This window comes from Puntigrus tetrazona, chromosome 15, assembly GCF_018831695.1.
Source record: "Puntigrus tetrazona isolate hp1 chromosome 15, ASM1883169v1, whole genome shotgun sequence".
Taxonomy (NCBI): Eukaryota; Metazoa; Chordata; class Actinopteri; order Cypriniformes; family Cyprinidae; genus Puntigrus; species Puntigrus tetrazona.
Genome location: NC_056713.1, coordinates 11,700,295 through 11,726,228, shown reverse-complemented (window position 1 = coordinate 11,726,228; position 25,934 = coordinate 11,700,295). Strand labels below are relative to the sequence as shown.

Below are 25,934 nucleotides of genomic sequence, written 5' to 3'. Positions count from 1 at the left end.
TTTCCCCTTGAATTCTGTTGGCCATTTTCTGACCCGCCTGTTTTAGATGATTCTTTCGTCTCGCACGCGCTACGCCTGTTGGCCGATGTTTTGAGCCTGCCTGTATCTCGACCATGTCTGTTAAATATAAACTTGCACATGGATCCTCATGCCTCTCGTCTCATTGGTCCTTTTATAGAAACCATCCGAAGCGGAATAAAGAGCAAGATTGGAAGAGAAACTGATGTAGTACACAATCAGTCATATGCATGTTTATGTTGTGATAGTCTTAATCGGTAATATACTTTTTGGTACACGTGAGGTTTGATACCACGCACACAAATAGTTAAATGAATGAAAGAAAGGGGACATAGACAGGTTCTAATATTTTTATTCAAGTTTAAACCTTAAATTGTTACATTCATAGCGAATACATTTTCCCCCAAAAGCAGTGCTACATGCATTACAGACTTTTCAAAAGAACAGAAATGTAAACTACATGTTGAACGTTTCTTTTTTTCTTGTAGAACAAAGAACAAAAGAAAATAAAAAAAAATCGCAAAACAATAGTCTATCAACCACATTAAACTGAAATATTGAGGTGCTAGTAACTCATACGTAACATGTTTTCTCACATTTATGCAACAGGTGAGATATCTTCTAAGAAACGTTATGTTCAGTCAAGTGATAAGGAGCTCCTGAATCCTTATGCTTCCGTAGATCACTGCGCACGTCCTGATGTAGACAGCCAGTCAAACAGAAAGAAGCTCATCAAGCCGGTGGCTACACCAACATACGTCAGCTGAGGGATGGATGCTGAAGAGACTACTAGATGAGCATAGGAACAGAAACCAGTATTAGTCACATATTTACAAAGCATCAATAGAACTATTCTGATAAGGTTCTTAAAGGGTCACTCCTCCTCAAAATGAAAATGTCCAAATAAAAAAAATATCCTCAACGATTCATAAAATTCAGATTGAGCTAGTGATGGCAGTTGGACCATTCTTGACGATGTCTTGAATGGTCCTCCCGGTTTTCATACAAAGTATCTTAACTTGTGCTCCGAAGATGAAAAAAGACTACAGGTTTGAAACAAAATGGGGGACTAATGACAATTTTCATTTCGTTGTGGAGTAACCCTTTAACGAGTTCAATAAAATGAGTCGGTTCTTACATCTCGCGGGCAAAAGGCCACCTGAGGAAAACGCGAAAGAGAATTTGAAATCAGTACAAATCAGTACCTTTAGTTATTTCTATATAACCGTTTTACGATTTGTGTACCGTTTTCAACTCTGGTTCTGATTGCTACTGAGGTGACGGTGGCGACATCAGAAGCGTTGTACTCTGGAGACTGTACTTCTCTTTTCCTAACACATTTCTACAAAAACACATACAAAAAAAAAAGGTCTGATGAAATCCGCACATCCACATACAAATGACAGCTAATCTAAAATAAACAAATAAGAGCGTATCGTCAGATCAGCACGAGTAGTTACCGGAAGCAAGGAGGCGCAAGTGGAGTTCTCACAGAGTCGGGTAGCACAATGCAGGTAGAAAGTGGAGACAGTCAGATTTTTGTGTTCCACAAAGCGGAAGGCCTCAAAGGAGAAGTGAGCTTCCTGGTATATCCCATTCCAATCAATCTTTGTCTGGGCATCACGATTACACCTAAAAACCAACAATAGGTTTGATTCTCACAAGAGAATTAAAGCGTCTTCTCTACTACTCTCTTTCAGTCCGCTTTTTATGAATGACTCACCCAATAAAAAGATCGTAGGAAGTGCTGCTGATTGGATATGGGCTTGTTGTGGCATAACAACGGTCCAGCAGCACATTGAACCTTGCAATACACAACAACAGAAACAATTGGTTTTGACTGCAAAAGTACAATCAGCATTGTCCGTTTGAGTTCTGATACATTCAAGAGTTTCAGTGCTGTTATTGTCAACCAAAACCAGGATTATAGCAGGAATGAAATCAAATATGCGTGTTTGAGGAAGAACTTGGCAACCAGCTGAAAGAAATATATTTAAATTGAAAAATGACTACAAAACAAAATAAACCGAGAACGAAAAACTGACACGAGAACAATTCTATTGAAAACTGAAAATAAATTTTAAATATTAAAGTAAAATATTGTACACCATAACACTGGAGAGTTGAGTTCTTACTTGTTTGTGAGATTTGTTGCCTTGACTTGCACGTATATGCGAGTCTTCAGCTGCAACCCGGACTGTGGTACTTGGAGTTTGGTAGAATAGTCGGCAGTCTAAAAAACATTGAAAATAAAGAGAGGATGTCAAGAAACTTGTATTTACTGATAAATTGAGTAAGTGTTGTTTAATGAAAAGATCCTTACACTGTAAAGAGCCATGCTTAGAGTACTGACGAAGGTGCCATTGTTATCCTTTACCGCTAGACTCACTCCTGATCTGTTGGCACAAAAACAGACTTTGTCACACAAGTTAACAGTACAGAAACCTCGACCGAGAAATAGATTCTTGGCATTTATACTCACACGCTAAGCTCAGTGTTGTTGACTAAATACTGCAGAGGATACAGACAAGAGAACTGGTACATCAGCTGTTGCCTGTAAGTGATAGTGCTGGTGCTGGGATCGTAGGAATTGATTAATCCAGAGATATTAACGGACTGGATTTGGGAGAAGTCTGAGAACACTCCCGATCCCACCTGGCTTGTGATCTAACCAAAAGACATGCCGCGCGCACATTACGGAAATCTGAGGGACGAAAATTGTAAAAGTCAATTGCTTCGAAGAGAAAAGCTCTTACGTTCATATTGTTGCCACATAGTATGAGTGCCTCCTGAGAGATCGAGAAGTTAAACATCAAGACGGGAGGATTGACAGTCCAGTCTGCTACCCCGCGGCATGCTGGGACGTTAAACTTTGCATTGAGCGCCATCAGTGATTCGTTGTATCCACCGAAATACATTGGACAAATGAGAACTTTTAAAAACATAGTATTGGTTCCACACACCACTGTGATGTCGGCGTTATCTGAAAGATACATGAATTTCTGTTACTCAAAGTGCTCCTGCATTACAGTATTTTGACTCGTATGAATGCATAGTTTGCATACGCATAATTTTACTATTTTTTTGTCTTTTGTTTTCTAGTAAAAGATAAAAATCATTTAGAAAACATACTAAGATCATTTAAAGATTTTTATTTATTTATTTGCGTTGTAAGAACAATAAGCTAAAAGTTACAAACTGTAAAATGAATCGTCCCGAACATCTTTATATCTTCTGTACGAAATGTAGAATTTGGATAAATGGATAAATTTTACAGGAAAATAAGAGAAATCAGATGAAGAAAACGGTGCAATCACTAACCTGCGGGTCTGTACGTGGGGTGAGTGAGGCATGTTTGGAGACCCTGACCTTCACACTGTAGAAGAAGGCCAGAAAGACACAACAGCTGGACTATTCTGATCATTCTGAGGCGAACTAAAAAAAGACAAACCGTTAGAAATCGCAAATCGATTAAATATGTTTAAAAAGGTTAAATATGTTATATGTGTTGTAGTATGATAAAGTAGCATATCTGTGTCTAAATCGTGAATAAAAGAAACGTTACCTTTTGGATCTGTGAACTCCCGATGAGTAACTTTTTCCTTTCTTGCAGAGTCTTCCAGATTGGCTATTTATACAGATGAGAAGGGTGTGAGAGAAAACATGACAAAAGACAGAGCAACACGAGACTCTCCAGCGATCTCCCCACTGATATCTATTCAGACCCGGTAACTACGTTTACAAAACGATTTTGTTATCAATATTGTTGATTGAACAGATAGTTCCTAGGACAACATGTGAAACTGCTACATAAAAAAATAAAAGTATGTCAGGTCTCTATTCTCATTAAGGTCTTAAGATTTCAATTGATTCTATTCAATTGAGTGACTCCAATCATTCAGCAACTTAATAGAACATATGTAGAATGCCATTGTATGGTTATATCCGTATCTGCACGACATCGGTGATGTTGTCCTCAAACAACACGAAGAACGTTTCGTTTGTATTTCTTTCTGTTTTAATATTATAATAAAATAATGAATTTATAAAACAGATGCTTCCGGGCCTTGATTCAGACTGGTTGAGTCGTGCTCGAAGCTGTTGTGTATGTTTGTAGGGTAATTCATCTGCGTTGCAACCACAACAAAAGTTTCTGAGGAACTGCATTGTACATTTTATTAATATCATTTGCATTTTATTTGCTATCTATATGGAATTCCGGTTTATAAAGTAATTAGCACTGTGAAGCACTAATGCACCTTAGCTGTTCAAAATTCACTGTAAACCACAGCTTCCTGGGGCTCATTTTTTTTTTACTTTTCATTTATATTGTATATATTACTGCTGTTAAATCATTAACTAATTAATTGCATACAAAATAAAAGTTTTTGTGTTTATATTAACTTTGTATTTAAAAATACACACACATACAGTATATATTTTGAAAATATATTTCATACATATATATATAATTTAGTAGCACTAATATATGTGTGTATATATGTCTTTTTCACTAATTTGGTATAAGACATAGATTTGATATAAGAAGAAGTGATATTTTATATTGGATATTATATTGATATTATTTTAAATAACATTTTTAAACAAAAACTGTCCTCATATACTTATATATATGTGTTTCTATATATATTAAATATATATATATATATATATATATATATATATTTGTGTTTGTCGGGTATATATATACTATATGTCGTCAAACAGGGTGTTAATGAAAGGTGTTATATCACTTAATAATATATATAGAATTTATATTATATATATATATGTCTATATATCATACTATATATATATATTTCAACAAATATATATATATACTGCCCCCTATATAGGACAGCAACCACATAAAAAAGCCCATTGATGAAACCAAGCACAGGGTATACATATACAAAGATAGAAATATACACAAAAGGGAATTCCTTTTGTAAGACAGAGCCATAATAAATCCCAGAGTTCCTTCAAAATAGTCACAGTATGCTGCTTTTTGTATTCAACAGTTAGTATATTTTTAGTGTTTCAGTCATGATATAATATTACCTAATAATCTATCTCCACAATTGTGAGAATGCAGTGGATGTAAGGTTCATGGTGATTTCAGACTTTTTTTTTATGACAGGGTCATGACTGCACGCTTGTCTGCCCTTTAGCTTTATCCAGGTCAGGTACAAAAAGCTATTGTGAATAAAACTATACAATAACATTCCTTTTCTGATTGAACTCCCTTTTGTTGAAAATATCACGTCCCAAAGGATTTGAAATGATCAACCGCTCTGCTTTGTCTGGTGCTTAAGGGTGTGTCCAGCTTCTGCCGTGCTTTCTGTTTAGGCTCAACTTATCACGCCCTCTATACAATACCTGCATCATTTTTATCAGACATTAAGTTTCTACTGTCACAGATTGTTTTCAGTGTATGTGGACTGATTGTCTTACTCACAACATGTACACTATTGACAATTGTGACAGCTCTCTGACTGACAGTGGTTTTCATGGCTATGCCACCTAGTGGCCATCTGTTAATCGGCAGATCTGCTGCAGTGTAACTGTGAAGCTCTAGCCAATCAATTAGAAACATAGGGGAAAAAAAACAATAAAACCAATTAACAAAAAATAAATCATTTAGCAGTACAGAATAAATAAATATAAGCATAAGCATATAAGGGTAAATATACTGTAGGTAATGTGTGACAGTCCATATTTATATTATTACGTATTCGACATGACAACATTGATTTGTAATAGAAAATGGATAGATGGACAGACAGATAGACAAAAAGACGGATAGATAGACAGACAGACAGACAGACAGACAGACAGACAGATAGATAGATAGATAGAGACAGACAGACAGACAGAGACAGACAGATAGATAGAAAGAGAGACAGACAGACGATAGACAGACAGATAGAAAGAAAGAAAGACAGGCAGATAGACAGATAGATAGATAGGTAGATAGAGACAGACAGACAGATAGAAAGAAAGACAGACAGACAGATAGAAAGAAAGACAGGCAGATAGACAGATAGATAGATAGATAGGTAGATAGATAGAGACAGACAGACAGATAGAAAGACAGAGAGACAGACAGATAGATAGATAGATACAGACAGACAGACGATAGAAAGACAGGCAGATAGATAGACAGACAGACAGATAGAAAGAAAGACAGGCAGATAGACAGATAGATAGATAGGTAGATAGAGACAGACAGGCAGATAGAAAGAAAGACAGACAGACAGACAGACAGATAGAAAGAAAGACAGGCAGATAGACAGATAGATAGATAGGTAGATAGAGACAGACAGACAGATAGATAAACAGACAGACAGATAGAAAGAAAGACAGAGAGAGACAGACAGATGATAGAAAGACAGACAGACAGACAGATAGATAGACAGAGAGAGACAGACAGACGATAGAAAGACAGGCAGATAGATAGACAGATAGATAGATAGATAGATAGATAGATAGATAGATAGATAGATAGATACCTGAGAGCTTTCTTATTACATAATTTGAAGGGACGTGGCGTGTAGTAGAGCATTTAGGTATCAGTGTTAGAAAATACCAGTAAATAAAACGTCTGTGTTCTCAGGTTTATGTATTATTTTTTTTTACACAGAATATACATTTTATAATGTTTCAGTGAACACAAAAGTAAGAAAACTGCACCTCTCGCGAACAGAAATAGAGCTGACCTGAGAAGGTAACCATAACAACGGCGATATCCCGTGTCAGTAATATAAAGCTTCAAATGTAACAAATCCTTTAATTTAAGAAAAAAAGTTTCTTTCTACTAGTATATTATTATAATAAAGAGGTTTATAACTCCGGGGAGTTTGTCGCGACCGTCGTCTGGTTTTTAGAAATAAGAAATAAAGACGCCACTTGAGCAAAATGGCCGCTGGATAGAACTGTTTGGGTTTTTCTCGGGTTTATCGACCACTTGAGATAGAAATAGTCTCTGTAGGTCCATTTATTATTCTATTAAATAAATAAAAAAAAAGTTAAATTATATATTTTCCATCGTTCACATTTATAAAAGTACTTCAGTCCAGTTTCTTTATTGTAACATCCATGACCATCCATTCGAATGGGTTTCCGATTAGTGTAAAAAAAAGTACTCTAAATTACCTGGGAACGTTCTGGAAGTGCACTGACTGATATTTTTCTCCGTTTGGGCACATTCTGCCGTGTAACAGGCGGAACTCTGCTGGCGTTCACCATCTCTGAACGCTTCAGCGGCCGCGCGACGTGATTGGCTGCCGCTCCTGTTCCACGTTCTGGACTGTTCTCAGGAAGAGCCTTAAAGCGCATTACGGCACACTTCTGCAGCAGACGTCGCGCGGGTCTCGAGCTGCGACACCACAGGTGATTGACAGACTCACAGCGTTTCTGGTGAGCATTATGACCACTATTGTTATTACGCATTTAAAGTTAAAGAGTTTAGATTTTCTCTGAGCAAACTATTGCACGGTTGCTAATGTTAGAATACAAAGACATACCAAGATGCTGTTTAGGCTTAATAGTTTAGCAACTTAAAGGTACAGTTTACTCAACAGTCAAAATTCACCCACATGTTGTCCCCAAGCTTTGACTTTCTTCTCGTCGTAAATCATGTTAGGCGAAATGTTAGGAGATGACAAACAAAACTGTCAGATTTTAATAGCGCTAGCCAGATGTTATTTTAACATCCTTTCTTGAATTCGATCTGCATTCTGATAATATGGAATGTTCTAGAACGTTAATAAAGCACGAGAGTTTTCGAAACGTTATGCGCGGGTTGATTAGGGTTTATGGAACGTTCTAGCAGCAGATGATTCCAGAATAAGACACTCCCAGATTTTCCAATTCAGGAAGGCTTACTAAAATCATAAATTCTGCATAACAGTTCGGTGCAAACTATAGGAAACTGAACCTTAACTTCCCCTCACAGGCTGTCAAATATTTTTAAAGGGATAGTTCACTCAAAAATGAACCTGTTGTCGTTTTACGCAAAAGGGCGAGAATGACAGATTGTGGCTTCTTTCTTTCTGAAATATTTTATTTTTCAGTGATGAAAGCCATATAGGTTTGGGACGACGTGGCGTTCTGCCATGGTGTTTGATTTAGAAACACAGCTAATCGCTAATGAACCCTAAGGAATGATAAAGCTGTGGTGAAGTGCTTTCCTCAGCTCTGTTTGAAGTAGCATCTTTTAACGCAGTGACAGCTGATCCTCTCTGTGGTTCATGTTGGCCACAGGATCATCTGATGTCTAGCTAGCCAATAGAGCTTTTGAGTAAACAGCCACAGTGTAAGCAAAGAATTAAGCTATTAATAGATATCAAACAAACATACATACATCCCTTATTTGGAAGGCTTCGGTTGAGCGCTTAAAATATATTTTATCGTGAATATTAACCGTTTTCATGTGTTTATGCTGCCTGCAAGGCACCATGTCAAAGGGACCAGCAGTTGGCATTGATCTGGGGACCACCTACTCCTGCGTGGGGGTCTTTCAACATGGCAAAGTTGAAATTATTGCCAACGACCAGGGTAACAGGACCACACCAAGTTATGTAGCGTTCACCGACACGGAGAGACTGATTGGAGATGCTGCCAAAAATCAAGTAGCAATGAACCCCACCAATACAGTCTTTGGTAAGCGGATTTATGCATGATATAATTTTGAGATTTTTAAAAATGTATCTGTATCAACCAATGACGGACATTTAATTGCGCATGCTCATTTCTTGTAGCTTTACATTTATATTACGCACACTAAATGAGTTACTATTGTACACACCAAATATTTAATAGCATTGTTAAGTGTAATCTTTAGCAAATCTTAGAGTGAGAATAAAATGTTCATATTGTACATGAATTGTCGGATGTCTAAATGTACATAAACTGTTGTTTTTGTCTTAATTTAATCAGAATAGTAAGCTATTCATTTAATATTTATTGACTTTTTCATGTATAGTGAAATTTAAGTTGCACATGTTCTGAGTTTGTTGCCATATTTGTTTATCTAGATGCAAAAAGACTCATTGGACGAAGGTTTGATGAATCTGTTGTGCAGTCAGACATGAAGCATTGGCCTTTCACTGTTATAAATGACAGCTCACGCCCCAAAGTTCAAGTTGAATACAAAGGAGAGACCAAGACCTTTTACCCGGAGGAGATTTCTTCCATGGTGCTTACAAAGATGAAGGAAATAGCAGAGGCATACCTTGGAAAAGTAGGTTTCTGTCATACACAATGCCTGTATTTGCTCTAATGGTGCTGAGAAACTATCCCCCTTGTTGCTGTATGTTGACATGTCTAACCTGTCAACATTGACACACGTCAGTTTATTAGAGCGTGAAAGAGACATGTTTGAATAACAGACTTAAAACATTTGTGGGGAACAAGTACTTCAGTAAAAAGAATGAGCTGTTACACTCCGTTCACAGACCATCACGAACGCTGTTATTACGGTACCTGCTTACTTCAATGACTCTCAGCGCCAAGCCACAAAAGATGCTGGGACTATCTCTGGCCTCAATGTCCTGCGAATCATAAACGAACCGACTGCTGCTGCCATTGCCTATGGTCTGGACAAGAAAGTAAGTGTACTGCTTTCACTTACAATATTAAAGCAGTAATTTATTTTTAAGCTGATTTATTTGTCTGGTATCAGGTTGGTTCTGAGAGAAATGTCCTGATCTTCGATCTTGGAGGTGGCACTTTTGATGTGTCCATTCTTACAATTGAGGATGGCATCTTTGAGGTCAAGTCTACAGCCGGAGACACTCACCTTGGCGGAGAAGACTTTGACAATCGCATGGTTAACCATTTCATCTCGGAGTTCAAGCGCAAATACAAAAAGGACATCAGCGACAACAAGAGGGCCGTCCGTCGGCTGCGCACCGCGTGTGAGCGGGCAAAGCGCACTTTGTCCTCCAGCACTCAGGCCAGCATCGAAATCGACTCTCTTTATGAGGGAATCGATTTCTACACTTCAATCACCAGGGCTCGTTTTGAAGAGCTCAATGCCGATCTCTTCCGTGGCACGTTGGATCCGGTCGAGAAATCCCTCCGTGATGCTAAACTGGACAAGTCTCAGGTTCACGACATTGTCCTAGTTGGAGGATCCACCCGTATCCCAAAGATCCAAAAGCTGTTACAGGACTTCTTCAATGGGAAGGAACTGAACAAGAGCATCAATCCAGATGAGGCTGTTGCATATGGAGCAGGTAATGAAAATGGACATCATTTTGAATGGCCTATTCTTCCATAAATGTCCTATTAGAGGCATATTTCCTTTTTATAGCTGTCCAGGCAGCCATTTTGTCTGGAGATAAATCTGAGAATGTCCAAGACCTGTTGCTTCTAGACGTTACTCCTCTGTCCTTGGGAATTGAGACTGCTGGTGGAGTTATGACCATCCTGATCAAACGTAACACTACTATCCCAACCAAACAAACACAGACCTTTACCACTTACTCCGACAACCAGCCTGGTGTCCTCATTCAGGTGAGCAGATGTTTTTTGTTGTTTTTTTTTGTTAACGGTTTCTGGCCAAGTTTCACGTTTAATGCATTCTTCTACTGTAGGTGTATGAGGGTGAAAGAGCAATGACTAAGGACAATAATTTGCTGGGAAAGTTTGAGCTGACGGGCATCCCTCCTGCTCCGCGTGGCGTCCCCCAGATTGAGGTAACCTTTGACATTGATGCCAATGGTATCATGAATGTATCCGCTGTAGACAAGAGCACCGGCAAGGAGAACAAGATCACCATCACCAATGACAAAGGTAACATAACTCTTGATCTCCTAAATGTCTTTTTTTTTATTATTAGAAACAAAGTCCTAATCAAGGTTCCCTACTTTTTCAGGACGCCTAAGCAAGGAGGACATTGAACGCATGGTCCAGGAAGCTGAGAAATACAAGGCTGAGGATGATGTCCAAAGAGACAAGGTTTCTGCCAAGAACGGCCTTGAGTCTTACGCCTTCAACATGAAGTCCACAGTTGAAGATGAGAAACTCAAGGGCAAGATCAGTGATGAGGACAAGCAGAAGATTCTTGACAAGTGCAATGAAGTCATAAGCTGGCTGGACAAAAACCAGGTATGGTTCTCAACTTTTGTGTCTGAGATGTAGTCACTTTGTACTCACATGGTACTCACTTCTTCTTGTTATTATTTCCACACAGACAGCAGAGAAGGAAGAGTTTGAGCATCAACAGAAGGAACTGGAGAAGGTGTGCAACCCTATCATCACCAAGCTGTACCAGGGTGCTGGTGGGATGCCAGAAGGAATGCCCGGAGGCTTCCCAGGAGCTGGAGGTGCCCCTGGTGGAGGTGGATCTTCTGGACCAACCATTGAAGAAGTCGATTAATTCATTCTGAGGAAGTTTCCCACTGTTTGGAACAACTTACTGTGTTGTTTTGGAGCACCTTAACAAGTATTCATTCTCTTTTGCATGTTTCCCAAACATTAATTTTTCATTTTCACAGTTCATGTATAACTTGAGTATTTGTTACGTTTGCTTTATCGCTGTTTTGAGCAGCATGTTTTTTTCGTATGCTAAGCATGTTATAAATGCTACATGTGCAGCACATTCTGACGTGTCAAACACTGAGTAGTTGCTGATCGCAAAGTGAATGCTGTGTGGTTTTGGTTCTTCCTTAAAATAAAGTCTAAAATAAAGTCGACTTTGTAAAGTTGCTTCAGTTTGTGCAAACTGATTCAATTCTCCCTACTTGTTGAAAATTTGGGATCTGTAAGATATTTATTTAAAATAAATTAATACTTTTGTTCTGCAAGTTGTTTTAAATGTGACAGTAAAAACATTTATAATGTATAAATGCTGGTCTTTTTTACTTTCTGTTTATCAAAGAGTCCTGAAGTAAATGTATCACAGTTCCCTGTTTATAATTATAACATTGAAAATATTAAGGACGTTTATTGCATATTTGAAAGATTTCTGAATGATCACTTCAAAGTGATATGATATTAATATGATATGATGTGATATTGACTGCTGTAATGCACTTTTGAATTGTAAGCACTTTTAAATTGAAATAATACTACACAACCTCATCCCAAATATTTAAATGCTATATGTATTTTGGAGACTGGTTAAATGCAGATGAAATTCTACAATCTAAATTTGAACATAACTTAAGGCCCAGGTTGACACCAAAATATAATACCAATATTACCAGTATTAGTTAGTATTAGTTTATTTTATATGATTTTAAAACAACAATAAATCATTGGTATAAGATGAAGGGGTAAGGGGTGACATGATGGTTCACATTCATACTGAATGGATCAAATAGCAGATCTAAGATGAGAAGCTTCAGCGTGACATGGGCCCTCTCGGTTCATACATCCGGTAAGCACACATATAGAAGATCCCTGCAAGAGTAAGACAAGAAATGTTAACAACTAATACATTAGCAACAATTTTACTAATTTTGTACGTGTTCACGTAGTACTCTTATTGAATGCATGAAGATATTGTTGAATGAAGTAGTTTTTTTTTCTTTGCGTACAAGAAATTCTTGTAGCTTCATAAAATTACGGTTGAACCACTGATGACACATGGGCTATTTTAATGATGTCCTTACTGCCTTTCTGGGCCTTGAACATGGTAGTTGCATTGCTGTCTATGCAGGGTCGGATCTCTTAGATTTCATCAAAAAAGACTGAGGAAGGTCGTATGGCTTTGGAACGACATGAGGATGAGAAATTAATGACGCAATTGTCATTTTTGGGTGACTACCCCTTTAATTTTAGTTTTCTGTTTCAATGCTTGTTCTTTAAAAGACCCGTTTTACAAGACGATAATGCATTTAACAGTTACCAGCATCATAAATGATCAAAAAGTTTTCATATTTGTATTTTTAAAAAAACGTATGTGACATTTATTCTTTGTATTAGAGAACAATTACAAAATAATGCGACTTTTTCTCTTCTGACTGCCGTTCAGTCTCTCTCGATTTTTGTCCTTTTATTGAAAATCATGTAAACACTATCATAGAGTTTTTCCTTCTGCTATTTGAGCAAATGAGAATGCAAAAAAAAAATATCTCTTTGGTTTAAATGCACTTTTAAACGCATTTCATTCTGTAATAACTGACTGCATGCTCTGCTGATAAAACTTACATAAACCTGACATAATGTACATACATAAAGCATACCTGAAAAGAAAGTGAGCACCACAGAAACCCAACCCATTATGTACGACCACGAGAACCGCCAGTTCCCGTATCGTTTTCCAAAGTAGTTGACCGTCATCCCTGTGTAGACAGCCATAGCCAGCAGCACAAAGAAGCCTGGAATGTACAGCGCAAATAAACCACGACTTCACATACAGTCACTTTAGATATATAGGAACTGTTATTTTTAGTATCGGATGCAATGAAATTCTTACATGAAATGAAATAGAGAATTCCCGCAGCAAAGGTTTTGTCAAATCCGTTAAAGGAGGAGTAATTGATGAAGGCCATGACACCGATGATGATGCCAAAGAAACAAGCTAAGATGGACAGGATCATGAAGGCCCGGGTGGCATCCCAATACGCTGTTCAAATAAAACCATAGATTAGGTTTTTTTTTTTACTTGTAAAATTTTCGATATTTTATCTCCATGATGTGACGTCTCACCGATGCTGTCTGTGTGTGTCATGCATTTTCCAGGTACACAGTAGCGCCACAGGCCCTGATGCATGTAACTGCCAGACTGACGGTACTGCATCCAGTAATCCGTGGCGGTGGAAATCACCAGGAGTATGTTTCCCACTCCTGCACAAAACAATCCACCTCCCATAAAGCTGTACATCCTGCACCTACAGACACACTGACAAAATACAGAGTCAATGCTACAATTAATTCAAGACATTTATCACATTATTAGCAGTAGATATTAGCACGTATTAATGTAGCAATGTATTAAATGTTACTAAACATGATTAATTATTTTTTGTTATATTTTGTTTTTATTTTAGTTTCTGGTTTAGCAAATTTAATAGCGCTTTTTTCATTTTTATTCGTTTTTATTTTTGTAATTATTTAAATGTTTTAAATCATTTTTTTATTAATCGTAGTTTAATAATGATAGTAAAATAGTGATTTTATTTTACGTCAATTTATATATTTTATTAAGGTTTTTAGGTTTAAGTTTTTCATCTTTATATTTAATTTCAGATTTATTTTAATTACTGTAGACAACTTTTAGTTTACCATCATAAAAGGCAGCGCTTAAGTTAAACTGAAATGAAGTTACATCTAAACTGTTTAACAAAATTCATCTAAATTCAAAATTCATAATGTTACGTTCGTTCAGTTGTTTTTAAGTCTTTTCTAATGAATGTCTTGTTTGAATTATACGGTGTAAATATTTGCGAACACTATTTTCACACAAACGCACAGCATTTAAATCCCATCGCGTCAGCTACGAGACGAATGTGGCCTTTGGCCTAAATATCACCTTTTGTAAAGTGCGAAAGGATTTAAAAACTCAATTCACAACAACAAATCAACATACAGTACAAAAAAAAATAAAAAATAACAACCTACCTCTTTTCCCACCAAAAAAAATGATCAGACTGAATAGTGTGAAGCTCAATTATGCCCAGGCAGGCAGATTTCCATGAGCTGTTGGCAGTTATTTTTTGTGAGGGGGACAGGAGCTGGGTGGAGAGCGGAGACCAACAATAGAGCTGTCAGCCAATCAGAAAGGCCACGCGAGTGCTTAAGAGAATCTGCTGAAAATACAAAACTATTTAGCACTAGTTTCACTAATACTGATGACAAGGTACTTTCAATTGACAATATAGAAACATCATAGAAAAGTTGACAGCGAAATGACAAGCACTAATTCTTGTTTTTCATTGTAATATTTATCTTATTTTTTCTAATTCAAGGAGACGTTTTAATGATATACTTTTTTATTTATTTCAAAGCAGGAATACGTGAAATATATGAAAATGTCACTGCACGGTTATTATTTATCCATTCACTACTGAATTTCTACGGCTGGGCCTATTTTCGGCCTAGCTTTATTTTAGTGGAGGATTAAACCGTTTCCCGAAAGGTTAAGAATCCATTAAGTGAACATTGTATACCCCCCGAAAGCTCCATGTCTGCTTAGACGTTAGATGCCACCCAGAGCCTTCGCGTTTAAGTAACGCAGCAGACCGAAATAGAGAGTGATGAACGGATAAAAATAGAGCTCATCTGCCCACAGGAACCGATAAAACGCCGATCCTCTTCAGGACATTGAACATAATAGCGGCTGGAGCTTTGTGAATGCGAATGATTGAGCTGTTTTTCTGGAGAGCCGGTGAAGGTTCGGCCATGTTTATCTTTACATTTGTCAAGAGCCATGTGCTGTTGCATCCAAAAGCAGCTTGCGCATGTGTGCATTTTACAACCAGCAGATGGAGACTTTTTACCATAAAGATGATGAACAGAGAAAGCGGCACTTTAAACGCTTTCTACGTACATCCGTGGGCCAAGTTACAGAGGGATATGAGGATACCTGATCTGTCTCGATGAATGGGGTTCCTCGCCTGTCTTCTCTCTGCTAATTAATAACAGCGCTTGTAGTTCTCTATATACTCACCCACAGCACTGCTACGCTCTTCATAGTCTCTCTGTAAGGGATGCTTCTGTGCTTTTCGGTCTTCAAGCAATCCTGTCCTGTAATATTTACACACCAAACATGTTTTGGTTCGGTCTGGCATGCAAAAATCTTCTGGCCTGCGCCACATTCAGCATACCGAGAAAAGTAGAGAGCAACCATTTACAATGTAACTTTAATCCGTCGTCCTTACTGAGGAAAAAATGAAAGCGATAAGCCCCAAGGAGCCGTGGTATACAGTGAATTTACAACAGCTGAGAGGCGTTTTAGGATTTATTGCCTTTATAAAACGGTTATTCCATATATTTAGTAAGGTTTCACAAAATAAAACAAAGCAAATGAGTATAATGTATTGATAAAAACTGCATTCTTCCACCACAAAGTACACAAATTAAACAAAGGACCTGTTTTATAAGCGTAATTAAAGTACAGTTACCTATGAAACCATTAACAGTTACAAAGGGGCGTTGCATCTGAATATTGTCTGTAAAAAGCTAGGATATGTTGAATGATATTAATTAGTTGTTTTGCCTGTTTTTGATGAGCACAATGCTATTTTGGCGCTTCGGTTGAATTTTTAGTGCACCGTCTTTTCCAATTACATGAATCCACACCGGCACTGAAAGCTTTAGGCTACAACCTGTCTGAGGGTTGATTAACCGATTAACATTTGCTAGAAATTTAGAAAAGTAATCAAAAATGTTACCAAATGTAATTAGATATATTAAAGAGCAATTGAAATAATAACCTTCCAACACTGCTTTTATAAAATAGGTCTACAGCATTCGAGCAGGAAAGCCCTGGGACTATTATAGGATGCTGCAGGGACCACTTTTTGTAGGCCAAAACCTGGGAACTAATTAGCATTTTAGCATTACCTGTAGTGGGATTTTGGTTAAATGCAAGCAGTTAAAATCTCAGGTTATCATGATTACCATTACCCTGTCCAGGGTTTGGGCTGCTTTTGTTGGTCACAGCTTATTTTCTGAAGTAATCCAAAAGTCAGCGGAATATTCTTGTTGGGTTGTTTTGTAAAGGAAAGCTGGGTGATGCTAACTTGGAGTATATTTGTTATGGTGGATTTTAAATTCTAGTACAGACCCCCATCCAAAGAACACACAGAAACATGAAACGGCAATGAATGACCTCTATTTGAAAGGCATGCGCGCAAAAACTATTTTGCAATTCCACTGTTAGATTTTTTTTCTTATGTAAATATGCGCATGAGTAACTGCATTTGGCTCTGTTTCATGAACAATTTGCATTAAAATGAAAAACAATTCATATATTTAAAATATTAACTATTATTAACTACATAATATATATATATATATATATATATATATATATATATATATATATATATATATATATATTGTATACAATTACTTAGTTATTAAGATTACTGTTATTAATTTTTAAAAAAACATACTTTTTGTTAACATAAGAAAAATTAATTTTATGTAAGTACGCGCTTTGTTAAAGACATTTTTTTTTGTTTATGACCGGTTATAATAAGCAAATGAAGAATTTCACAAACTGAACAATTACAGCTTGAAGGAAATGAATTAGAAAGAAAAAATGCATTTTAATTAATGATCTGTGGAGACAGAATCTAGCTTCACGGGGTCCGAGAGAGAAAACTGAGCCTGTATAATTGAGGAGTTTGTGATGCAGTATTAACTCACTCCTCAATTATACAAGCTTGATTTTCTCTGTTCCCGGGGGTGAAATTGTACAAGGCAGATGCCCTCAGCATAGCAAGTAATGCATCATGACGTCATCCTCTGCGTCATAGGCCCTGATTTTGGAATGACGCAACAATAGCTAAATGATCACAGTGTCTGTAATCCTCCTGTGTCTGTCTGAATGGCTTCCGACGTGCTAAAAGCTCATTTTGGGACACGCGCTTCATTTCAGAGCGCTGAGGGAACCGTGGCAAACAACGCAGCGTGGCGGATTCATTAGGCTAAACGTCACTGTGGATCTGTGCTGCTGGCTAGCTAATTGGCTAATTAGATTTGTGCTCGTCTAAATCCATTTTACAACTGAAACAATGGCTTCAAGCAATTGAGTTTCCAATCTTCTCCCAGAGCTTTTTCAACACGCAAGTGGTGAAATAAGGCCTCTATTTTAGAAGACAAATATTAAAAATGACATAAACCGGCCTGAATTGTTTTTTTGCGATATGATGATGTGATATATGTTGGTTGTATAGAGATTTGGGTCATGCTAAACCAGTCAAAAGCCAACTTGAACCAGCTTTAACAGGCTTGGGCTGCTTTGATATGTTTTTTTTTTTTCAATCTCTCTATTTTACGAACACGACTATCACGACTATTCATGACTATTCATGACTATGTGTGAGACTTTCCTGACCATCTGGTTTGAACTCACTCAACTCTGATCTTAACCAGTCATATCCACACCATATGTAGGGTGCAAAAACATCCATCTACCACTAGGTGAAGACAGATTCTCATGGTTTCTTAATCACTCACCCACATTGTTTTTGGAGCTGTTTTTTTAAAAACTGTGCTCTGGTAAATAAAGAATATTCACTATTTCTGAATTACGCAAAACCTTTTTCTTTAGCAGTCTGTTTATTAAAAGATAATTTTTTAAAGATTATATCTAATTTTTTGTTATTATTTATTTATTTATTTATTTTTAATATGATAATATAATTGTTTTTGTTATTTTTTTTTTTAGTATAATGATAATATAAATTCTAAACTATTAAATTAACAATTACATTATTCTAAATAAATATTTAAAAACGTTTAAATATTTTGAATGACTTATCTACAAAATATATGCCTTTATATACTTTATAAATGCTATTATTGTAATTCTTTTAAACAATATTAATGAGTCTGTATCTGCATCAAAATATTAAGATGGTGTTGAATTTATGTCATCATGTTCAAGCTTTCAGCCTAATCAAGAACAGATTCAATACTGTCTAGCAAATAAATCGGAGTCACATCTATTACATCTGCCACTGATTGGAATTATATTTTCAGTTTCACATTTTAATCAAAAGTAACAGTCATGTGCATCTCCTATAGTGATGTAAGTTCATTACAGATTCGAGAGCACATTTTCCCATACTAACAAATGTGTGAAATAATGCATTCTGTCAGTCATTTCTCCTCATTAGACAATGATCCAGCACAGGCCTTGCTGTAGTTCAGTTAATCCACATTAATTGACATAGGAAATCACTCACAGTTAGAGCCAACCGGCTCCTCTCTGGTTCAGTTTGTCAGTGTGGAACGAAAATTACAATATAAACCCTAATCCACTGCACTCACAAACATGAAATACACAAATCAAGTAAAGTACAGAGTCCCTCGCGAAACACCAGGCTAGTAATAGTCCCATGCTCATTTAAATTATACTTGAATAAAATTACAATAGTGCTTATTTTTTATGTTTTAATTGCATGTGACATTACATATCAAGGGAGCATTGTTTTGCAATTTTCTCAACCTACAGTATAGGGAAAGAGGGTCTGTGGCCTGACAATACTGAATTATGAATTATTAGCCACAAATTAGCCAAAGCAAGTCAGGTGTCCTGCCGACTGTGGTGAAGAAATGAATATGCCTCAAAAACAAATGTTAATACGGCACTGGAAACAAGAAGCTGCTCCATGGGCCGTGACAAAATAGTATGATATAATAAAATAAAAAAAAAGTTCATTAAAATAGCTGAAATCTATTTAAGGTCTGCTTCATCAACTTCGATTTTAGGTCTGTTTCATCAACTCTCAAAAGCGGGATCCGGTTACTATATACAGTAATCTGAACAAAATGCTTGTCCTGCTAAAAACCCATCCAGTAAAGTTGTTTGTAATAATCCATAACCTTCATCAATCCTGAGTGCCGCATTAACGGAGCTTTACTCCCCACCGATCAATGCAAAGGTTTTAAATGTCTGCCGGCCCACAGAAACCACTGGGATGCGCTTTTAAGATATCTTCAAAAATCTCTCCCGACACACATGACACCATATGAAATGAGCGTGGGGACAGGACTGACCCATATTTAGCCGAAATACCCAGCATACCCCGCATGTATCCCAGCAACGGCCCCGTCCACACCAGCATACATTTTCAAATGTTCCTTTCTCGGTTAAACCCAGGGGGGCACATCGGGTTTTAAATACACCACATGTGAGTTAATTAAGCCTGCGCCTGTTTGCAGCCCGCTCTGTGTGATTTTAAATGTGACTAGACTGGCGAGCGGGGTCGTATTCAGATCCGATGCGGAGGTCAAAAAAGCGTTTGTTAAATTTTCAAAATGATCTCCTAGAGAAGGTCTCGGGTGAGACACGATCGCGTTTGCCTCTGGTTCGCGTCGTTGTTGCTTACTTGAACCAGCCTACTTTAACTAGGCCATAGTAAATGTGCTCGAAACAGACTTGTGTATTCATTAAACGTGCCGTCTGTTTATTTCTGCGCTCGTTTCCAAGCGACTGAAAATGCGCATTTCTGCTTCAGACAGCTGCGTTGATGCTCTTGGACTGATGCTGTTTAGACGCAAATGTTTTGTCCTTAAAGCTGCATTTTGGCAACTGCGACCCCAAAATAACAGTCTTTCAGGGTTCAAATTATTTCTGCGGCAGTTGAGCCATTTCAGGGAGTAAATTCAATTTACGAAGAGCGGGATTCAATCAGCGGCTTGTAGAATTTACATCTGAATAAAAGATGTAGGCGTAAATAGTAATTTCAGATGGTCAGGTGAGGCTGTCTGCACTGGGCTATAAATATCAGTCTATTAGCGTTAATGAGAGATAAATGAAGATAATTAAGCAGAATCGTAAGAGTGCTGTTGTTTATCCAGTTCATTATACAAGAAACAACTTATCCGTTAGACGCCAGTATTGATAGATACTTGGTAATTTTTTGTCTCTGAGGAAAACCTGGCGTGTTTTGTTCCAGAATGTATCACTGTGTGAGTTGATTCATCTAAATTCGCTGCATTCGGAGCAATATCGGATACTACAGGTCTCAAACTCAGTTCCTGGAGGGCCACAGATCTGCACAGTTAAGCTCCAACCCTAATCAAACACACCTGGTTTAGCTAATCAAGGTCTTCAGGATTCGAGCTAAACTGTGCAGAACTGTGGCCGTCCAGGTAATGAGTTTGAGACCAATGCAGTAATACCTTTCAATTGCACGAAACGATTGAAAAATTAATTGGGGAAAAATGGGTTTTATTTATGAATAAATCAGTGCATTTGAACTAACCGGTTGAAAGATAGATTCATGTCGTCACCCGCTGGCGGATGGTTCATTCGAAATGCACGTTTATCTACGCCTACTTCATTTCAGTCCAATCATTCGCATGGTCGAAAAGAGTCATAAGTCGATGTGGAATTGGCGAATTTTCGATATTTCAGTATGAATCGCTGTGAAATTAACTTGATTCCACAACATTTTCTCAATCAAATGTGATTTGAGACGCATTTTAATACACGTCACGAACGAGTCAACAGAGACGAATTTTTGACGAATTTTCATGAATTTCATACCCAAGCTCACAGTTGACAAAATATTACAGGACGAAATCCACACCAGTAACAGTACTGTAAAACAAGTCTTAGAACATGAGTTTTATTGAGTTTTGTATGCAATCCAAACTGCGTTTGATTGATGCATTAGTGGAAAACAGTCTGACATGGCGTGAATAATTCTCCAGGAGAAAAGAAAAACCTTTCAGTGAGCACAGGATAGCAAGGAGACAGTCATAGTGTGGATTTACGACAAGAAACATTTGGTATTCTATAGGCTTACTAATGTATCATCGGATGGTTTGTTCACATAGACTCTGCCTGATAATATCTGCTATACTTTTCACAAAAATGTTGAAACACCTTTTTATTACATGTAGACATTGAGGCGTACATGTATACGCCAGATACATTCAAACATCATGTTCATCTAAACATTTTTTGAAACATTAGATTTTCTTTTAAATTAATAAATACAATAAATAATAATAATAAATAAAATGTTTTTTCCTTACACAGAAACATTGTAAAAATATATACATACAGAGGTAGGACAACAATGGATCATTTAAAAAACATTTCTAAAAAAATACCTAGACTAAAATGACGGACGAAAAAAAAAGTGCAGGACCAGGGCATGGAGGCATATACACTGCATGGCGTATGTCGAGTGGCGAACAACGGGACTACTTCCTCTCCTCATATCATGTTCTGAAAATAAACCCAAAATGATATAAAATCATCATCTTGTTGCCAAGCAATCGAGTAACATGCGGTAATATTCTAGCCAACAAACACTCTAACCAACAAACGTATTAGTCGTATTTTTAATATTCATTGGAATATCAATACCACGGAGACTGCGGTTCTTCAAAAAAGTGGAAATGTAATCATTTGCCTGATTCATTTAATGTGCTTGCAGCTCTGCACGCTCAGTGTCCTGGAGCTTATCGATTGTTAATTTACTGCAACGCTCCAAGGCCCCCACGCGTGGCCACTGACTAATGAACTTATTCAGACCATGTGCGACCAGACGAGATACACAAACTCATCTAACCTCGTTTCTCCTCCTTCCTGCCCCCAAGGAACGCGAGGTTGCGGAGGACTGAGAGGCAGAGCTTCTGGAGAGGGAACAGTGGCTGGACATCTGACCGCTGGGCAGCAGGTTCGCTTTTAAATACTGGATTAAATCTTCATCTGTGCAGTCAAATATACAACGGTCAAATACACAGTGAGAAACAAACAAACAAACAAACATTTCATGGAGAATACGAGACGCTGTTTGCTTGTGTGTGGTTCCCGTAGCTAATGCTGCGGTTGCCAGGCGTTTGAAGGTGTTCTGAATATTACTAAAGTGCTAAAGTGAATGTCGTTTTAATAATTTGCATGTTCTGTAAACGTTTTGATTTTGTAATTATATAAATATCAAGATCTAGATTTATATTTGAAGCTTATTCAAAACATTATTAAATATCGCGTTTATATTCATTGCTCATTGTTTCGTTTTAATATTTATATTTTTTATGTACATTTTGAGATTTCATTTGTAAAAGCCGATAAACACTGTGTATTTTTTTCCACATATAGCATGATCCGAACACCAAGTTTTGTCAAAAAAACGTTTTCACAGCTTTTTCTATAAAACAAAATTTTATTATGTAAAAAAATCTGAATTTTAATTAACTTTAATTGAGTAAATTACCTGTATTTGTTTAGGTTATTATCATACCTAACTAACACAACCCAACTGTAGCTTGATTGATATTGTTTGGAATGTGGCATAAAAAAATTAGATTTCTGGAAAAACAATTCAAATTTAGTTATTGGTTTTTGCAAATTAACCCTTCATTTGTTTTTCATACTTAAGATTTAAGATTTACGTTTAAACTGAAGATTTAATATCCAAATAAATATCAAACTAAAAATACCAATCAAAATGTTTTTACAAAAATGCATAACGGTTTAAAACCGGCCATATTTTTTGCAACCTGTTTAATTTAAACAACTGCCCCCCTATTTTACTACACAGATATATTATATATAAACATTTTTTTTACATTATTTATAAAAATTTATTTAAAGCATTTATATTCAGTGCTATATTTACGATTTATGTTTTAGATTTACTATTAGAACGTACATATGTTTTGGTTTTATGAACATTTACATTTATTTTTTATATTTAAGATTGGTATATTTAACATTTACAAAAAATGCAAACCTTAAAAAAAGGTTTTGCATACAAATTGTCATAATTACCAGTTTGTAACCCAAATTATTTACAACAAACACGCATATTTACATTTCTTAATCAGTTCATATTTTTATACCAATGCATTTTTAAATGCTTAATATTTACATACAACTAGCCATTTTTAATGTAAAAAAATTAAGTCATATTTTATTGCTTGCAATGTGACTGCTAAGCTATTTGGAGGTTTATTTCAGTACAAATAGTGATGCTTGCAATCTCTACTAGCCAAGGCTTTTGCTCTCTCTCAAGTCTGACCTTGTGTGCTCCACTGTGCAGCTGTTCTGCGGTCTGATCTTCTCTCTCTGTGTTGTGGGGGCGTCCTGCTCCCGCCGTTGTCCAGTGTGTCTGTCAGGTGTTTGAGAGGGTCCTCCGTTACAGGAGGAGGCTCAGGTGGAGGAGGCAGGTCTGCAGGCACGCACAAACCAAAAGCGTGAATGATCATCTATCCGCTCCATTATAACAGAAGAACAACTGCTTTAATTACTCCAATCAATAATTTATTAACTCTGTGGGTTCTTACTCCCAGGTTTCAACACTTCACGTCTCGCAAGGCCATCCTTTTGAGATTTCTTATTAGGCCTGGGCTTCTGAATCGAAGACGTGAATGATGTATATTCTCCTAATAGCAGTGCAGTTTAAAGTAAACAAAGATTATATACTCCATAAATAATCATCAGCAATGTAATAAAAACGGTTATTTTTCCAGCGGTGAAGGGCCTACTTGTGCCTGTGTTGTTGGAGAACAGTTCCTCCATTTCAGCAATGTCTCTCCAAGGACCGCTGTGGTTGGGAACGCTGCCATTAAGAGACTCTGTCTTGGTTAACGGCTTTGGGTTGGAAAGAGCAAACTGTGCATTGTGTGCGCACTGTGCTTTCCTGTTGAACAGACGCATGAGAATTTTTCTTTTACGCCAAGTCAGATTCTAAAGCTCTTGTCAAAGCGAGAGAAAAAGATTTAAATATATGAAGACGTATATATAAGGTCAAATATGAAAGGATATGTTAAAGATTCTTTTAAAGTTTGCGCTCTCAAACTAAACTAATTGCATCCAAAATAAAAATGTTAGTTTACATAAAATATGTGTACTATTTATTATGTATATATAAACTATATAAATTGAATACATAAAATATTTAAATTTACATACATTTATATATTATTTTGTTATGTTATATATAAATATAGCATTTTTATGCAGCATATATACATAATAAATATACACAGTAAACACATATATAATGATATATATATATATATATATATATATATATATATATATATATATATATATATATATATATATATATATATATATATACATATATAGATAGATAGATAGATAGATAGATAGATAGATAGATAGATAGATAGATAGATGAAATGTAAGCAGTAAGCTATGAGAGGCTGTGCTGTATCGTGACTATTCCTTTAATGTCGAGCCCTGATGCGTGTGTGTGTGTGTGTGTGTGTGTTTACCGTGGCAGCAGGTCTGGATGGTGCAGGTTCGGCAGGTACTGCTCCTCGCTGGGGGAGGGTGTGAGAGTTGCTGTGGACTGCAGGCTATAGGTCGTGGCCCTGTTGGTTTCCTCTCCTCTCAAAGGCAGAGTGGCTACGTCCTCCAGACCCTCAATCAGATAAGATCGCTCAGGCAGCGGAGGACACCACTCTTCATCCTCCTCAGGGCTATTGAGACGTAAACATTTGGAATCCAGTCAAATCTAAAACATCTGCAAAGTTCTAAAACACAAACTAGGTTCAAAACGCATCAAAAAAGAACACATATCAAAGGACTCTGGACCCCTGATGCATCTAGGGGAGATTTCATTACACAATAAAAGACTGCGGTAAATAAAACCAGACTGTGGTCCTTTGAAAAAAGTACAAAAAAAAAAATATATAAATCCAATGTGGGTACAAAAGACAGCATTGTAAAAAAGCTTATCAAAAATTTGTCAAAGCAGTTTCATCCATGGAGGGTGATAAAAATATGATGTGAAAGGAAGAAAGCATTGCGGACAAAGGTTGATTTGTGTTGTTCCGCTTCATTCCAAGCCGTGGCTATTCTTACAGGTTCATTCTGAGAAGCCGTGTCTGGCGACCTGCTTCTCGGCCCCCGTCTCAAACAGCCAGGACGGCTTGGCTCTAAGTGCTAACATCATTAGCCCCTGTCACTTTGAGCTGAAACATCAAATACGTTTAGATAAGACCTCAATTTATCGCCCAGACTACATTTTACCATGTTGCACAGGTTATATATCGGGTCACTTTTCTGAGAAGGAGAATTATATCCAGAAGTGTCTGAACTTACAAAGAAAAAAGTCGGGTGACAGCTACTGAAAAGCAGATTTATAAATGAATAAAACCATCTAGAAATGGGCTGACAGACTCTAGAAAAATAACAAGGTAACATGGTATTATCACAGATTTTGTACTATGTTAACCACATTTTATTTTGTTTAACACATTCCATGGTCTTTTAACACGGTACCATGGTAACGCAT

General features: G+C 36.9%; 4 protein-coding genes across 9 annotated transcripts in view; 1 reads left to right on the top strand and 3 right to left on the bottom strand.

Annotated features, from left to right (window-relative positions):
* Nucleotides 1–362: 362 nt before the first annotated feature.
* On the bottom strand, nt 363–7,302 carry si:dkey-4p15.5 (zona pellucida-like domain-containing protein 1). Of its 2 annotated transcripts, none has more exons than XM_043258945.1 (12): nt 7,174–7,302; nt 3,584–3,646; nt 3,340–3,453; nt 2,775–3,001; nt 2,501–2,685; nt 2,342–2,414; nt 2,154–2,251; nt 1,742–1,822; nt 1,479–1,650; nt 1,264–1,360; nt 1,157–1,177; nt 363–807 (listed from the first exon to the last, which is right to left on the bottom strand). In XM_043258945.1, the coding sequence occupies exons 3-12, from the start codon at nt 3,440–3,442 to the stop codon at nt 701–703; spliced, it is 1,164 nt and encodes a 387-aa protein (XP_043114880.1). In that variant the 5' UTR covers nt 3,443–3,453; nt 3,584–3,646; nt 7,174–7,302; the 3' UTR covers nt 363–700. The 2 variants fall into 2 exon arrangements, with proteins under 2 accessions (XP_043114880.1, XP_043114881.1); XM_043258946.1 differs by having other exon boundaries at nt 363–804.
* hspa8b (heat shock protein family A (Hsp70) member 8b) lies at nt 7,302–11,732 on the top strand. Its single transcript, XM_043258944.1, is given in 10 exon segments — nt 7,302–7,437; nt 8,473–8,682; nt 9,057–9,262; nt 9,477–9,629; nt 9,704–10,259; nt 10,337–10,539; nt 10,620–10,818; nt 10,901–11,133; nt 11,219–11,307; nt 11,309–11,732. Coding segments are annotated over 9 exon segments (1,950 nt in total). The 5' UTR covers nt 7,302–7,437; nt 8,473–8,477; the 3' UTR covers nt 11,415–11,732.
* Nucleotides 11,733–12,233: 501 nt separating this feature from the next.
* lim2.3 (lens intrinsic membrane protein 2.3) lies at nt 12,234–14,724 on the bottom strand. The gene is made up of 5 exons (XM_043259707.1): nt 14,593–14,724; nt 13,681–13,873; nt 13,448–13,597; nt 13,215–13,349; nt 12,234–12,429 (listed from the first exon to the last, which is right to left on the bottom strand). The coding sequence occupies exons 2-5, from the start codon at nt 13,853–13,855 to the stop codon at nt 12,371–12,373; spliced, it is 519 nt and encodes a 172-aa protein (XP_043115642.1). The 5' UTR covers nt 13,856–13,873; nt 14,593–14,724; the 3' UTR covers nt 12,234–12,370.
* Nucleotides 14,725–21,265: 6,541 nt separating this feature from the next.
* The window catches only part of zgc:77784 (uncharacterized protein LOC402947 homolog), a 49,109-nt gene continuing 44,440 nt past the window's right edge, over nt 21,266–25,934 (bottom strand). For 3 of the 5 annotated variants that reach the window (XM_043259564.1, XM_043259562.1, XM_043259565.1), the window contains 6 exons: nt 24,910–25,116; nt 24,154–24,308; nt 23,938–24,051; nt 23,688–23,837; nt 22,236–22,375; nt 21,266–21,889 (listed from right to left, as the gene is read on the bottom strand). In XM_043259564.1, the coding sequence (XP_043115499.1) occupies nt 21,878–21,889; nt 22,236–22,375; nt 23,688–23,837; nt 23,938–24,051; nt 24,154–24,308; nt 24,910–25,116 (778 nt within the window). In that variant the 3' untranslated portion in view covers nt 21,266–21,877. The remainder of the gene's footprint in view (nt 21,890–22,235; nt 22,376–23,687; nt 23,838–23,937; nt 24,052–24,153; nt 24,309–24,909; nt 25,117–25,934) is intronic. The other 2 variants (XM_043259563.1, XM_043259566.1) reach the window with 2 other exon arrangements.

What these genes read in the sequence shown, in the direction of transcription:
- lim2.3 (XM_043259707.1), bottom strand. Translation starts at nt 13,855, where the DNA reads ATGTACAGCTTTATGGGAGGTGGATTGTTTTGTGCAGGAGTGGGAAAC. An exon ending in GACACACACAGACAGCATCG is followed by an intron (nt 13,598 to 13,680) that starts GTGAGACGTCAC and finishes TTATTTGAACAG; the next exon opens with CGTATTGGGATGCCACCCGG. An exon ending in GGTGCTCACTTTCTTTTCAG is followed by an intron (nt 12,430 to 13,214) that starts GTATGCTTTATG and finishes TTACTCTTGCAG; the next exon opens with GGATCTTCTATATGTGTGCT.
- si:dkey-4p15.5 (XM_043258945.1), bottom strand. Translation starts at nt 3,442, where the DNA reads ATGATCAGAATAGTCCAGCTGTTGTGTCTTTCTGGCCTTCTTCTACAG. An exon ending in TATGTGGCAACAATATGAAC is followed by an intron (nt 2,686 to 2,774) that starts GTAAGAGCTTTT and finishes TCTTTTGGTTAG; the next exon opens with ATCACAAGCCAGGTGGGATC. An exon ending in CAGAACCAGAGTTGAAAACG is followed by an intron (nt 1,178 to 1,263) that starts GTACACAAATCG and finishes CGTTTTCCTCAG; the next exon opens with GTGGCCTTTTGCCCGCGAGA.